Here is a 16140-nt window from a genome sequence, read left to right on the forward strand (position 1 = left end):
CAGTGTTTTTAAAATGAGGGATCTAATTTTAAAAGAAATTAAAAAGGGATTCAAGTTGACTATTATTTTTTAATTGACATAAAACAGTCACTCGAAATCATTCAGGACCATTATAGTCAGAAGAATTATAGTATGTGGAAAACCAAGAGCAGCAGCATATAACAAAGCAGGCAGATGACAGATCGTGTTGTCGTGTTGACTAAATAAGACTCGGCATGAAAGGAAGAGCAGGGTCTGAGGTGAGTCACGAAGCTGGCTGGAGATGCGCAATAGTTTTGAGCAGCCTAAACAGCATGTGAGATGGACGTGGGCTGCCATTGGGATCAGCTGACATGAAGAACTGAGGCTGAGGATGATTTCATGGCCTGATCAAACTCTAAGCTCAATTTGTAAAAGTATGTGGACAATTTAATCCACAAAAATCAAATGCAGTGAACAGAAACAGTAACTAAGTAAAGTGTTGCAGTCTTGCAGTCTGTTTTCAGCCTCTCATGCAGTATTATAGTTGTTGATCATAATATTTTTTGTTGGGGAGTTAAGCAGCTCAAAGCTGAATATTGTGTGTATGTCTGAAAAAAAAACGTCGTGCACAAAGATCCACTGATGCTGACGTCTGTGTGGTTGAAGTCACAGAAATGGACGTGGAGCGTGGCTTCTATCAGCTGGTGGAGGTCCAGGACCACGTTCACTACATCTTTGCTTTCGTTGTTTCTGTGATTGGAACAGTGGGAGTTACCGGGAACGCCTTGGTCATGTATGCCTTTTACTGGTAAGCCACCCTACACATGGAAATGATCATGGGAACAAATATGCTTATCTTTTAGAGCTGCATCTTTGCGGACCTGAAAATAAGTTTGGAATATTTTAATATTTGATACATTTTTTTGTGTTCTATAAAATATGTGTCTTATTTACTTTTCACACGGCACCCTGAGTGTTTTTAAATTGTGGTTACACAAAAAATGTGATGGACGGATGAATTTTCTGCTATTCATTCGGATTTGATGATGCTCATAACATTTCAAATAATTTCAGTGAGCCATTTGAGGTGGCTCTATTCTGAGCCCTGGCTGACTGACCAAGCTCCTCATCCTGTCTGTAAGGGAGAGGCCAGGCAGAGGAAGGTCATTTCTGTCAATTACGTATATCAGGGTGGGATTGTAGATCAACTGGTATATTTAAGTCTTTGCTTTCAGATTTCTCTTGACCACAGCTGCCCAGTACAGCATTCGCATTACTGCAGATGTAGACTGTACCAATCTGTTAGAATTCAGTTCTATTCAATTCACTTTTATTTATGTAGCCTCAATTTCCAACAACAGTCACATCAAGGTGCTTAATATTGTAAAGCAAAGACCCTAAAATAATATAGACAAACCCCAACAATGATGGGAATCCCCCAGCAGCCTAAATCTATTGCAGCATAACTAAGGGAGGATTCAGTGTCACCTGATCCAGCCCTAACTATAAACTTTGTCAAAAAGGAAAGTTTGAAGCCTAATCTTAAAAGTAATGTGGGAGCTGGTTCAACAGAAGATGGGCCAGAAAACTGAAGGCGCTTCCTGCCATTCTACTTTTAAATATGCTCATTGCACCAGAACCCTACAGACCCTCCTGGAGGCGGTGGATCCACAGGAGGACAAGGCCACAGTGTGCAAATTTTCTCAAGCATCTTCAATCTCCAGTTCTAGCATCCCTGTTTTGAAGTTCACTCAGGCCAGATACTGAGCCTGAAGTACCCTCTGATACGTCCATCTTTATGTGTGTGGGTGTGTGAGCATTAAAAAATATATCTGTGGATGCAGGTTGCAGTGAAAAAAAGACATCGAGATTAAAGTGTTGTTAGATGAGTTATGAGTTAGCCAGTATAACAAATATCTGGGCAGCACAGTGGCGCTTTAGTAACCTTAAAGCAAGTTCTAGATTTGAACCCGTCCAAAGACATGCTTGTCAGGTTTTGATTTTGTGATTACTGTGCAGCTACAGCTATCATTTAAGCACTAGATAACATGTAGCATATAGTCCATTACAATTGTTGTATTTTACTTGAAATAAAGAAGCTGTGGAGAAGTTTTTTAATGTATAAATTTTACTTACTTATAGTCAAAAATCACAAAAATCATGTGGAAAACCTCTGAAATATATACAAGTGGTTGAAATTCTAATGACAAAAGCGAAAATAATATTTTCCATTGAAGAAAAGTTTGTTTTTGTTTGCATATTCTTAGTTTTATAAAGTCAAACTTCTGAATCAGGCAAAATTGTAACTGGTGCATCTCTAGTTATGACAGATAAAATAAAATATAATTACATCCTATTAACATGTAATGTAGTTAACAATAAAATGTATTAATAATAATAATGCAAGTGACTTTTAACGAATACTTACATGTGGTAACTGATTGATTTAGTCCTTAGGCTGTAACAAGGTAGTCATTAAAAAAATCAATTGTTATTGAAGTTGTGCTAGCATTTCATCTAAAATGTATTTGACACTGTTATTTGGTGTTATTAGTACTTTGTAATTCCTTTGTTGAGTGGGACTATAACATACAAACTATTGGATGAACACTGAATTGACCATGTCTACAAACAACTCCAGGGCAAACAAAAGCTCTCATGATGAACACACAATGAGCACTGTGGTGGAGTAATAATGTCCCTGCTGGTCATGTTACAATGAAGAGTAGTGTGACAGTAAAACTGGTTTGTGGGATACTAATCGCTTTTAATGTGTTTCAGCAACAAGAAGCTGCGGACGCCCCCCAACTTCTTCATCATTAACCTGGCAGTCAGTGACTTCCTCATGGCAATTACACAATCACCCATCTTCTTTGTCAATTCCCTTTACAAGGGTTGGATTTTTGGAGAAACAGGTATTTTCCTACATCCAAGGTTTTGCATATCAGAGGATAATACAAATAATTATATCAGGTCTTAGAATGAGATAAATAGAACCTGACAACAAAATGTGAGCCGACATGAAGAAGCAGTGTGTGAAAGGCTATGATATCCCCGTGACTCAGTAGCTCATGCAACCAACAATAACTTAAAGTAGTAGTTTTCAGTATCAGTGTTTTTCTGTATATCTTTCTGGAGGAATTTTGGCCCACTCTTCTTTACAATGTTGCTTTAGTTCACTGAGGTTTCTGGGCATTTGTTTATGTGCAGCTCTCTTAAGGTCCCACCACAGCATTTCAGGCAGACTGAGGTCTGGGCTTTGACTGGGTCATGGGAACTCCTTGATTCTTTTTTAGGCATGCTGCTGTACATTTAATCATTTGCTGATGTGCTCGGGATCATTGTCGGCATGACACAATTTCTGCCAAGCTTTAGCTTCATACTTGACTCTAGAACACTTTGGTTAACAGAGGAGTTCGTGGTTGGCTCAGTGAGTGCAAGGTTCCCAGGTCCTGTGGCTGCAAAACGAGCCAAAATCATCACTTCTCCACCACCACAGCTGGTATGAGGATTATGCTAATTTGCTGTGTTTAGCTTTTACTGATCATTGTGACCAAACACTTTGGTCGTGTCTCTCCAAAGGACATTGTTCCACAAGTCTTGCGGTTTGTTCAGATTCAACAGGGGAAGACACACAGACTCGAAACCAGGAGGCTTGTACTGGCAATCCTTCCGAATAAGTCTCGCTTGTTCAGTCTTTTTCTAATTGTATTGTCATGAACTTTAACATTTAATGTTCTAACTGAGGCCTACATAGTTAGAAATGTAGTTCATGAGATATTTGCGAATTCTGCAAGCATTGCATGGCCTAACCTTGGGGCAATGTCGGGTTCTGGGAAGATTGTGGGAAACCTGAATGCTGCAGACCAGCAAATTATCACAAACTTGTGGTTTTATAGAGGTGCTCACATTAGCTGATGAGCAGCTAATCAAGTTCATGTGATTAACAGTGCCTGGCTGATACTTTCCCTTTTAGTTCATATCGAAGCAACAAGGATGTGCTTAGTATTTCACACACTGCATTTTCTGTTTCAGTTCTGCATTTTGGCTCAGTTTCTTATTAAATAAATGATGTCCTTGCAGCTTATATGAGGTTGTATCTACCTAATGATAAGGACCAGATTGTATTTATTATGTCCTGATATGTAAAACCTTAGAGTTGTGCTTGTCATTTTACTATGACTGTATAAATAATTTACATTTAATATTAAATATCTTTATCCTTTACACATATTTCTACGTAAACGTTGTTCATATTGTAATCATATTGAAATCTCTTATTGAGCTACATACTATAACTTAATTTTAACTGCTGTAACGAAGACATTTCCCAACCAATGGATAAATAAAGTATGCGCTTTCTTACTTTATATAGCACCTTTTTTTAGTTAGAATCTGTTGATGGTGGAACAGTGTTTAGTGGAGATGTGTTCACCAGTCTAACAGAGAACAAAAATAAATAAATAAATAAATGCGTACTTTTTTCCTTTCCCCCTGCAGGATGTAAAATATATGCCTTCTGTGGTGCTTTATTTGGAATCGCCTCAATGATAAACCTTCTGGCCATCTCTATAGACCGCTATGTTGTTATCACCAAACCTCTGCAGGCATTACAATGGACCTCCGCGAGACGCACTTACCTCATTATTGCCCTCATGTGGCTATATTCATTAGCCTGGAGCCTCGCACCACTCTTAGGATGGAGTAAGTGACTTAATTTTTCCCTCCTTACCAATTTTTAAGTAAGCGTCTACCTTATCATACTTTTTTTTCTCTTAAGGTTCATATATACCAGAAGGTCTGATGACCTCGTGCACATGGGACTATGTGACCTCCACTCCAGCCAATAAAAGTTACACTTTGATGTTGTGCTGCTTCGTATTCTTCATCCCTCTTGGCATTATATCCTACTGTTACCTCTGCATGTTCCTAGCAATTCGCCAAGCAAGCAGGTACATCTAGATAAATAGATTTATAATATTCAATATTATAAATATTACTTTTTTTCTGAATATGCATAATTTAATATTGTTTTTAGGAAGTCATTTTAATACATGTTTGCTGGAAGTCCCATTCTGGCCGCTTGCATGTAAGCCAGTAAAAAAAAGGGGAAAAAAATACCTTTTCCAATAAACAGTACTCACCTTTATGGCGGGTACTGCAAGAAGTGATGAAAGTCGGGTTTTTGGATACAACCCAGGGACCAAGCATCAGTTTTTAGTGGACTAAACTCAAGTTTTTAAGTCTGAGGTCATCAGGGCAGGATCATGCATCTCAATGTTTCTGTACATAGTCAATTTGTTCTATAGGACAATTAGTGCAGTTCTACTGCAAGCTCGTGAGACATCTAACTAATAACCTTTCCCTTTGCCTGCCTGGGCTGTAAAGCATTCCAGCACATGCCTGCTTCAGCATAATTTAAAAGGAGATTTGCGGCCATCAACATAATTCAGATCATAGGGTCGGTGCACACTGTAAATGCTCACATGCACCTGGTCAGTTTGGGACTTCAAATTAAACTAAGTGTATGCATGTGCAATGATGTTTAAAAAGGTGGTAAATGTCAAAGTGAGATCCCAGTTTCCCAGTAGATCGCTGTATGTGCTGCTTTTAAAGATCCCCTTACCCACACCTCTGGCCTTCATTTCACCCTCTAAAGTCTTATAATTTGTTACTGACCACAAAATTCTTTGTCTTCTTATAGAGATGTGGAGCAGTTGGGCAATCAAGTGAGAAAGTCAACACTGATCCAACAGCACTCCATCAAAACTGAATGGAAGCTAGCCAAGATTGCTTTTGTGGTCATCATAGTGTTTGTGCTTTCTTGGTCCCCCTATGCATGTGTCACCCTCATAGCATGGGCTGGGTAAATATGATACGTTAGCACTTAATGCTATGATATGTAAAAATAGCTTGGTAGACCCTGGTTTGCAGGGAGTTGCAGGTAGTAGAACACCCTTACTTAAAGCATTTCAAGCTACAGTATAAGTATGATCATCTCTTATCATGTTTCATCTCTGTCCATCAGATATGGAGGCATTCTCAGCCCTTATTCCAAAGCCGTCCCAGCTGTTATAGCCAAGTCATCAGCCATATACAATCCTGTAATCTATGCCATAATTCACTCAAAATACAGGTAACTGTGATCATCTAATTAACTGACAAACTAATCCTGAAATGTAATGGCACAATTTGTTAAAAGATCATGTTTTTTTTTTCAACAGGATCACCCTTGCAGAAAAAGTACCTTGCTTGCACTTCCTAGCCCATGCTCGCAGGAAAGACTGCATATCAGTATCGCTCAGCGAATCCTCCTTAAGGGACTCCGTGCTGAGTAGACAGTCATCAGACTCCAAGCTGCACATAGTTTCCTCCATTACAACAACTGACACGGTGAGTACTGGATGCTGCACTAGTCTTTGAAAGTGAGAAAAATCCTGAGCATGTTAACTGTTTACAGCAGTATACAATTACCATCCCATTCATATAACGTGGGTTTAGTTAGATATGTCAGTAGTTGTAGTAGTTTTACCATAAGAGCAGTTGCATGTTGTAAATATGCAGATGTAAATTCTTATCTTGATATACATACGTGTCTTGTAGCATGTTTGGAATGATGTGGAGCTGAATCCTATTGATCAGAGTCATACTTTGGGATCCAGCTATTCCCTTGGAACTCTGAGGGATAGAGAGTGTCAGTCATTGACTAAACACACAAAAAGAAAGAAAAGCCGAAGCCAGGAACAGCTAAGGTAGGCCCTAATCATTTGAACTGTTGATTTCCAATTCATATTACTGGCAAGTCAAACGCTTTGAAGATAAAACATGTCTTTCCCACAAAACACTTACATTTATATTTCATTTTAATTCTCAGAGCAAGGTTCAGTGAACAGTTGTGATCACAATCTATTGACTGAGTCAGTTAAAAGACTTCTATTGCATATTGGAAGGAAGAGGAATACGGACAATCTGGAATCAGCCAAAGAAATGTAAAGATGGGTATGATATGAGTTTAGACAAGAAGAAAAAAAAGCACAAAAAATATGAAGTCCTCATCCAGCCACACTTTGGATAAATGTCGAGCAAGAAAAATCCAGTGTAATCTTCACATTCAATTTCAAAGACTGATGTTTGGAGGAAGGCTGTTTTGAGAAAAATAAATGGAGTTACACAAAGCAGACGGAGAGAACTGTGAATTGACTTATGGTTCAGCAACACTAGCATAAAAATAGGATGTCAACCTTCTTGCAACTAACTTGCAAAACTCAACAGTTACCCAGTAACTGCAAAGCAAAGAAACAATTGCAAGTAGTTACAGTCACTAACTAGTCAACCAGAGGTTGAGTGCTTAACAGTCTTAACCTCTGGGCAACCAGTTTTGACCACAAGGCGATTACACAGGTCACATTGTAGGAGGAACCTGTCTCCAAACAACTGTGGTCTGACTTGAATTGACTGCAATCGTCAAGGTTTGCAAATAACTGCCGTGTCATTTATAAATGCAAACAGATCGCCAACGTGCTGCAATCAAGTCTGTGCTGATGAGCACAACTTGTATGTGATGCGTTTTTTTGCAACAGTGGACACCAACTAAAATGGGTGCCAAATGGTTGTATTCTGGCTATTTTCCAATAACAAAGTTGCAGAGCACCAAAGACATTTTACAGTTAAATTACAGTCACAATTTTGCAACCATGTTCAGTTAATTAATGTGCGAAGATTTCTTTCAAAAACACTAGCTTGTTAAATGTTAAAGAGATGCACCAATCCAGTGCTTGGATCAGATATTTGTCCGATCACGATTCAAAAAGCTGGAGCAGAAATAAGTGGCACGATTCAATTGATTTGATTTGATTTGATTTGATTCAGTGTTGTACTGCCATAACCATGCCACTACTCAATAGCAGGCCAGAGGTTGCTAGCGGTTGCAGCAACATGTTTTCTTTGTATGTTTGCACTATTTCTTGACAAAATGTGGTCAAGTGAAATACCACAATTGTAGGTCTTTGACATCGTTGCTTTCCCTGTTGGCGTCTCTCTGTCTCTTGCTTTCACATTATATTCAATGTAACACTCGTTGGGTAGCTTTCATTGCAGGCTCAGTCACTTAATATTATCTCAGCCTCTTGCCAGCTCCACTCCACAACTGACACACAAGTGCACAGTTAGAGCAAGAAAATGAGAACCTTGTGCAACTCTGAATAACAGCAGCATATAACAATGCCTCTCACACTAAGCTAAAATAAGACAAGACCATATATGTAAAAACAAACAAACAAACAAAACAAAAAAACTTACTTTGTTTCCCATTGCCATTTAATAAGCTGTTAATATATGCATTACATTACATTTAGAGCCAGGATATATCATTTTAATAAAAAATGTAATAATATTTCTCAATCTCTTTCTCAGAGTGAGTAATACAGCTTGTCAATTTAACATCAGCATCAGATATTTGGTATATTTGGCATCAGTAGATATCCAAAGCCACTGTGCTGGTATTGTATTCAAACTGGGAAAACGCTGGATAGGTGCATAGTTAAGGATCTTCTTTGTCTGCGTGTGTGTGTTTGTGTGTGCGCGTGTATGTGTGTGTGTGTGTCCGAGGACTTGTTTATTATCGTCTTGTTGTAAGGACGCTGAGAATTCTCTTTTTAAAACAGCACTGAATGAGGACGCTAATTGTATCCATTTGTTTACATTATAACTAAGGCTACATGTATTTATATGCCTCAGTAAAATATGATCACTGCTGTATTTCATGTAAAAGTCTGTTCTATATTGTATTATTTAGAAGGTTAAATATATTTGTTTATAACGAGTGTTGCTCATCGATGAACTGATTTGATTGCATTAAAGACACTGAATAACAAGAATACATTTTGTATTTGTTGACACGTGCTCTAAGTTTTTGTGATCCCGCAGATTAGGATTTTTACAGCCTAAGACTGGGAAGACAGTGACATGGTTAGTCTGCAACTCAACATTTATCTGAAACAGAAAGCATTCTGATCCAACTTGGATCACAGTCAGATCAAAATGTTTTTGTACCGCTTTTATTCACTGGAAGTATTTTGGGAACTATTTTTATTATGAAGCATTGTGCAAGTCAAAGTATGTGAATTTATGTGCAAAAGACACAACAAACGCACCGTTTTGTCAATACGTGTTCTCGGGCATAGAACTGTCACAATCACTAACATGCATCGAGTCTTTGTTCACATACTTATGTGTGTATTTGCTGCCATAAATAAAGGTTTCCATATGCTCTTTTGCAAATGATTTTCAGTATCTTTATTTTAATCTAAAGCAAAAATACATCCAAAATAAATCAGTTCTACTATTTTACTTTAAAGCGATTTATTACTGAAGAATTTTTCTTTTTCTTTTTGCATATAACAGTCGACACTTTTGCATATAATGCATGAGAGCGAGAGGAAGCAGACATTCAGAGCAGGTAGAAAGGTAATTACTTTTAACAGTTTTCTGCTTCCTCCAGCTGAAAAAAGTAACAACTCCCTGATTCATTCAATTACAGTTAAAGATATAGCGGCGCAGTACACTAGACCTTTTAATCCTCCCAGATATGGCTGACGTGAAGAAATGTAACAGTTAGCGCCCCGGTGTTCAAAAAATTCACACTGCCACAAAAATGACTGATTACAAAATACACTGGATAAAGGTATCACCTGCCCTTTCACCAGGATGCTGGGAAATAAAGGCTACATCCTACATTTATTACATTACTGGACTACTGTCTCAAACTTATCTCCCTAACAGGTTTGTGTCAGTAAATAAATGAGTGGTTTTGTAATTATTGCGTTTTGTGTGATTTTTTTTCCTGTGATGTCATCAGCTGTGTGTTATCCTTAAACTCCTACCCTAAAATCCAAGCATGAGATGACATGCAGTTTCACAGGATGTGAAGATCAAAGCTTTGCCTCTAGAAATGGTAACATAGATGTGTATCTAACCAAATATTACAGTATAAAAATAAAATACTGCAATCTAAATCATATTGTAATCTGTTTCATGCTTATCAAAAGTAAGATTAAGACAATAGGTAATTTTTATTTGTGCTAAAAACGTGAGACACATACAATGATAGACATGCATACTGTAGGCTTGTGAAACAGTAATCGGATCATTGTGGATAACAAAATAAAATACTGGCACACTTCTGTCCTGTCTGAAACTTTAGCTCTGGGTATACTGATACTAACTGCTTAAGGGCCTTTAAGTAACAAACAAGTATAGGTCTAGGCAAATCCCTTCTGCTTTCATTTTCAAATGACATTGCACCCTCTGAAATAGATTTCTACCCTGAGGGCATAAATCACGTGGTATCTTCAGTCAAAGTCCACAGTGCCTGTGGATGTGAAGCATTTTTCTGACCACTAGAGGGCACACTAACACTAAAACCTAAATCACTGCCATATTACAGCAGCCACATGATAACAAAAATCTAATTTATAAATGAGAAAAGGCTTTATTGGTTATACAATCCAAATCAATGCAAAAAGAGGCCTTAAACTCACACAAAGGAATTTGTGTGGGCTTCCTCTGTGAATATTTTACATGTATTTTACATGTATTTTAAATTTTAAACATTAATGCAGTTTTTTTTTTAAATTCCCACCACAAATGCAAAGCAGGGATCAGTGATGTCTCCGCTGATAATTCAAAATGTATTACAGCATGTCTGACCTGCACACTGGTACGCCACACGTTAGTGGAAAACATGATGACATCGCTCAGTGATGCAACAGGGGAAGTCAGTGCCCTGTCAGATGCTTAAATATTTCTTTCATAAGATCATGCAAAAGTATCAGCCTCATACCTTCCAGTAACCACTGACAATCAGCTACTGCTGAATGACTAACTTTCCTTGGCTCAAAAATGCCAGTGAGACTATTTTAACTTCTTCATTTTTGCTGCAGGCCTAAATCTACTGCTGTGCGATACTGCAAAGTTTGGCATTAATCTAATACCAAGTAAATACAGGGGCAGTATTGCTGATACCAATACTGATACAGATACAAAGGCAGTTTATAGGGGAGCTTGTCATGACTTGTGACATGACTCACTGTTCATTTGCAATTCCTGAACACATTTTAATGATCATTTTTTAATATTACACAATAATTAGTTAACACAACAAAACACACCTTTTAGCTTTTCATGTATTTTTTTTCTCTGTAATGTAAATGTATCTGTCTCCAAAACACTTTGGATCAACTTCTTTTGTTTAAGTGTGTTACAGGCTATACATAAAATAGACATAACGGTAAACACAAAAAGACATTTCACGAAGTGAAAGTTTGAGGTCCTTCTTTTTCATTCCTAAAAAGAAAATTAATTTAACACAATTCAACGGGCTACACACATTACTGAATTTAAATGACAGAAACAAAGTATTGATTCTGTCAATATCAATCTGGTATCGATACTATTGATATTTTGATAGCATTCACTTGTGACTAAATCCACCACAGAGGTAAAATTATTGTTAATTAGACCGTTACATCAGGCAAAATGTTAACAGGTTGTAAATGAACCAATTTAAGAAGCTATGGACACAAATTTAAGTGATACTATTATTTTGGGTCCTTTAAAAAAAAAAAAAAGAATTCATTTTTTAAGCTTTCATACAACACAAGCTAGATACTGTCTATTTGTCAAAAGTGACTAAAAACTAGAGATGGCACGATACCACTTTTTTATGTCCGATACCGATACCGATATCATAAATTTGGATATCTGCCGATACCGATATGAATCCGATATAGTGTTTTTTAATCAACAAAACTGTTTTTTAAAATATCTTGCTGCATTTTGCAAGTCTGCAAGTTCATACTCAAGTTTAAAACAACAACTACACTAAAGCTATTCTGTTATACCTGTATACAAAAAAAATATTTCATAGTTCAGCAATACTGATCAATCTAATAAACTTAGACCTACACCATCCTCCCTATTCTGGTATTTTAAAGAGTACTTAGCGTAAATATTAAGCAACCTAACTAATAGGGTTCCAACTCCCAGCAACAACAAAATTAAATAAATAAAAAATAAGGAACCACCCCTCACGTGCCACCTCATGATGCTTAATCGACGTAATCAACCTTAATTTGATGCAGTGTGAAAAAAAATGCACAGAAATCAATTATTTTTCAAGAAATATTAAATAGATTGCAGACTGCACAGATGGTACCTTCCCAAAGTAAAAAGTACTATAGCTTACTAGGGTATATATATTAGACTTAATAGTCACTATATACAGTAATGGACTTCTATTCATTTTACATCAAATTAAAACTTTGGGTGTCAGATAATTATTTATTAAAAGCTAGACATTTTAAATGAGAATAAGAAAGAAAAGTATGTCTTTGTGCCCCCTTTTCCCTGTTCATGCCCTATCGGCCCCCCTGGCTAAACTTTGCTAGATCCGCCCCTGCACAGTTACCAGCCGTCAGCTACGTAGAAAAAGATCCTGGTGTAGAAAGTAATATTAAATAAATTCTAACAACAGCTTATCAAGCTTAGTTTCCTCTTTCTGGCGCAAAGTGGACCAAAAACAAACGAGAGACAGACTCGCGACAGAAAAGCTGATCAGCTGATTTAAGCAGTTTCACGATTGAAGTAGCAGCTGGAGAGCGAGAGGCAGTCGCTTGTTAAGCTTAACGTGGGAATGCTTTACAAACATTCAGAGATGGACTTACACACTTGCTTTACTTCTCTCGGGGATAACTTTGTCGGAGATGAAATGCCAGGTTGCTAGCGAAGCTCCACATGCTATCCAGACCACCGACAGGTCCTGCATGCCACAGCTGCTCTATCACGTGATGCATACGTTCTGAGGTGAGTTACGGCGTGTTGCAAGTTTTGTGAGGTGCTTTCGTGATATTTAATGGATCGGATTACATTTTTTATTTTTCTCTGATATCCGATCCAGTAATTTAGGTCAGTATCGGACCGATACCGATACGTAATATCGGATCGGTCCATCTCTACTAAAAACAAAACAAACAAACAAAAAAACTGTGAAGATGGAACAGTTTGGGGTTTTTGTGGTTGTAGTAGGCTCTTTCACGAGTTTGAACTCTGTTGTAACTGCAGAGGTGGAGGATTTGATCTAAATATCGTGTCAATACCAGCGTTGGTACTGGTATAGGACAGGATCAATACTTACTTAGGATCGATACTTAGCTTCTAGGAAGTTTCTAGGAAGTTCAGTATGTAGCTCACTGAAAAGTCCAAAACTTTTTGTGTTGACTGTTCTATCTAATTTATTTATAGCCACTTAAACAACAGAAGTTGAGCCAAAGTGCTTTAGAGACAGACACGTTTACATTCCAGGGAGAAAAAAAAGAAACATTTCAAAATACATAAAAAGAAAAACCCCTGAAAAGCCTCTTATCTTAAGTCGTGGTCATTAAAATGTGTTCAGAACTTGTGACGATTCATGTCATAAATCATGACGCACTACATAAGCTGCTTTTTTACGGTATTGGTAATAGTATTGGTGACACCGGCCCTGTATTTACTTGGTATCAGCACCGAGTTTTGCAGTATCGCATACCACCAGTTATCAAGTGTGCACTTGCAGTCTCATCCACTGTGCTTTTTATTCACCACCACTCACCTGCACTGCCCCAGCACTAAACAAGCCCACGCCTGCAGGCAGCCGCGTCGCCCCAGTGAACCGCCTGGCGCGCTAAAGCCCTCCTACCCGGTAGCCACATAGGTTTGGCTTTAACGCGGAAGTTTCAGTTCCGCTCAGTCCAGTTGTTCAAAACTGAGAAGGGACTAAACACACTGCTGCTTCTCTCTCACCACCAAACCCGGCTCCACACAGCAAGGTGAGTTCTGCGCGGCACATCTCGCCAGTTTTCCTAGTAACAATTCAGAGAAAGTTACGCTCGCTATTTTACAGCTTCATGTTTCCGTTACAAAGCATTTCCAAGAAGAATAACCGTATTTAAATTTTCAGTCCTGCAAACGGAGTAACGCATTTGTTTTACCCAGTTTGCGTGAGAACGGTTTCAAGCAGGCTAAAAGTCCATGTGGAAATATTCACCATTATATTAAACATGTGCTTTATTGTGTCTGAGAGCTGCTAAGAGACTTTTGGTTCGGCTTCATTTCGCTTCTCTTACCTCCTTCAGAGGGGACACATGGGTGCAAACAACCGTAGCTGTTACTACTAGTGCACTCATCGCGCACTGTGAGGCAGCACGCTAAATTAAAAGGGTGCATGTTGAAAAGCAGGCTAGAATGTTGCATGTTTGATAAGAAGTAGCTTTTAATTTTGACATTGTCATTTATTTATGCAAAATGCAATCATTTGAGTATGAACAATTTCATGTGATCACCATTGCCTGGGTGTGACAATGCAAACATACTCAAATTAAGTGAGTCAACATATCTTGCAGTAACTGCACAGGACAAGCGTTTGACGTGCAGACCGTTTAAAGTTTCCTTCTTCAGACCGCGTTACCTGGAGATCACATGTAGGAAACCAGACTTGACACAGCTGTAGTTTGACATGCTGGGAAAGCAGTTTGTGAATGCTATTTACATTCAATGTGTGTGATTCGTAACTGAGACTGCTTTCCTACCATGAATGGAATTTTCATTTTGAAGCCTGTGCCATGTTTTTTTTTTCTTTTTAAATCTTGCTACAAGCAGGAACTGTTGTTTGGAGTTACATATAGATCTAAATGTAAGTCAAAGTGTGATTTGGCTCACAGGTTTTGTGAGGCCACATGTGCAGTAACATACAAGTTTTACTGTTTAATGTAAATCCAGGAACTTTTGAGTTCAGACTGTGTGGTTAAGATCCAGGAAGTTAAATGACATCTAAGTACATTCAATTGCCTGAGCCATAACTTGATAGCGTGATTGTGCTGAAATGTTTATCAGACCGAAAGCAGCATTGTGATAGGAACTTGAACGATAAAAAAAAAAAAGGCTCAAATTTGTCCCCTAACCAGTTTAGAGAAGGTTTGACGTTAGTCTTGTTAATACTTTCTCATGCCTAACTCAATTGCTTTTCTATGAAGACATTAAAAGGTGTGTCTGCTCATGTCTATGCATGATATCACTGCAGACTGCAAAACAAGCAGCAACATGAGATGAGCGTAATGTTTGTTCTCTCCATATTAGGTAATGTGACTTCAGTCAGCGTGAACCAGTTTTGCAGTATTTTTGCTTTCTTGAGACTCCTGAAAACTCACACTGAATGAATAAGTTAAACGACTGAGAAACTTCAGGCCTGCGTGTGTGCATGTGTGTTGCCAAGACATCATTTTCTGGGTCAAAGATCTTCCCGTAGCACAGACGGTATTTGTTTGTTGTGTCCTGTCACTATCCATAAAATGATTTCTTTGTCAGCGTTGGAGGTTTAGCGAAGTGAACTCAAGTGGGATAGTAAACAAAGCTTCTGGCAGTGTCAAAGGTGTGGTTGAGTTCCTTATTTTGAGGTTAGGAAGCTAGACGCTTTCATGTGCTTGTTTTTGGAGCTCTGTTGGTTTGTGTAGCTCTGCTGCGTTACAATAAATTGTTAAAGAATAAGACAAACATTTGTATTTGTGCTGAAAGAATGATTTATTAGAATATTTATCAAATATGTTTCTCATGTGATGCTGTACTTTGACAAACTGAATTGGGTGAATGCAGTTTATGGAGTTTATATTTAGGAAGGGATTTTTCATTTTAGCCAAAAATACACTTCCTGGCTCACAACTCAGCCTTAGGTCACCCTGAGCAGGCAGACAGCTGTTTTCAATCAGTTTGAGTCTTAATATAGACTTGCATATTTTTCCTGTTGATTAGTTTGGCGTGATAATATTATGTTCTACAAATAACAGAGCTATGGCCACATACCCAAAAAGTAAGTATGTATATAGATAGATAGATAGATAGATAGATAGATATAGTAAAACTCAATTCACGTACCTTTAATTTCTCACAGTTGCCACTACAGCAATGACTACGAGTGTGTTTTAATAAGTTCACCAAGTTGACAGTCAATGTTTTTCATTGTCATGTAAAAATGTAGCCTAATGTTTTGTAAAAACACAACCCAGTCATATATTTTAGAAGAAAAATTACATTTAGAATGGCGTTAAAAGAGGTTAAAATGCCGTTTTTTCTTTCAAGTCACCCTGTTTACCT

The 16140-nt window shown here is 37.9% G+C and overlaps 2 protein-coding genes across 2 annotated transcripts in view; both read left to right on the top strand.

Moving 5' to 3' along the window:
- The first annotated feature begins 635 nt into the window (after positions 1 to 635).
- Positions 636 to 6860, top strand: LOC146629006 (melanopsin-B-like). The gene is made up of 9 exons (XM_085358269.1): positions 636 to 769; positions 2743 to 2876; positions 4462 to 4665; positions 4742 to 4913; positions 5666 to 5827; positions 5990 to 6097; positions 6186 to 6354; positions 6565 to 6713; positions 6836 to 6860. Exons 1-9 carry the CDS (start codon positions 636 to 638, stop codon positions 6858 to 6860), a joined length of 1257 nt encoding a protein of 418 aa, XP_085214395.1.
- Positions 6861 to 13750: 6890 nt separating this feature from the next.
- LOC146629007 (PDZ and LIM domain protein 5-like) overlaps positions 13751 to 16140 on the top strand; it is a 33633-nt gene continuing 31243 nt past the window's right edge. Inside the window, exon 1 of the mRNA XM_085359773.1 lies at positions 13751 to 13823. The gene's annotated coding sequence lies outside the window, so the exon portion shown is untranslated. The remainder of the gene's footprint in view (positions 13824 to 16140) is intronic.

This window comes from Diplotaxodon limnothrissa, linkage group LG7 (genome assembly GCF_057381915.1).
Source record: "Diplotaxodon limnothrissa isolate DT_005_m linkage group LG7, D_limnothrissa_male_GT1.1, whole genome shotgun sequence".
Lineage (NCBI taxonomy): Eukaryota > Metazoa > Chordata > Actinopteri > Cichliformes > Cichlidae > Diplotaxodon > Diplotaxodon limnothrissa.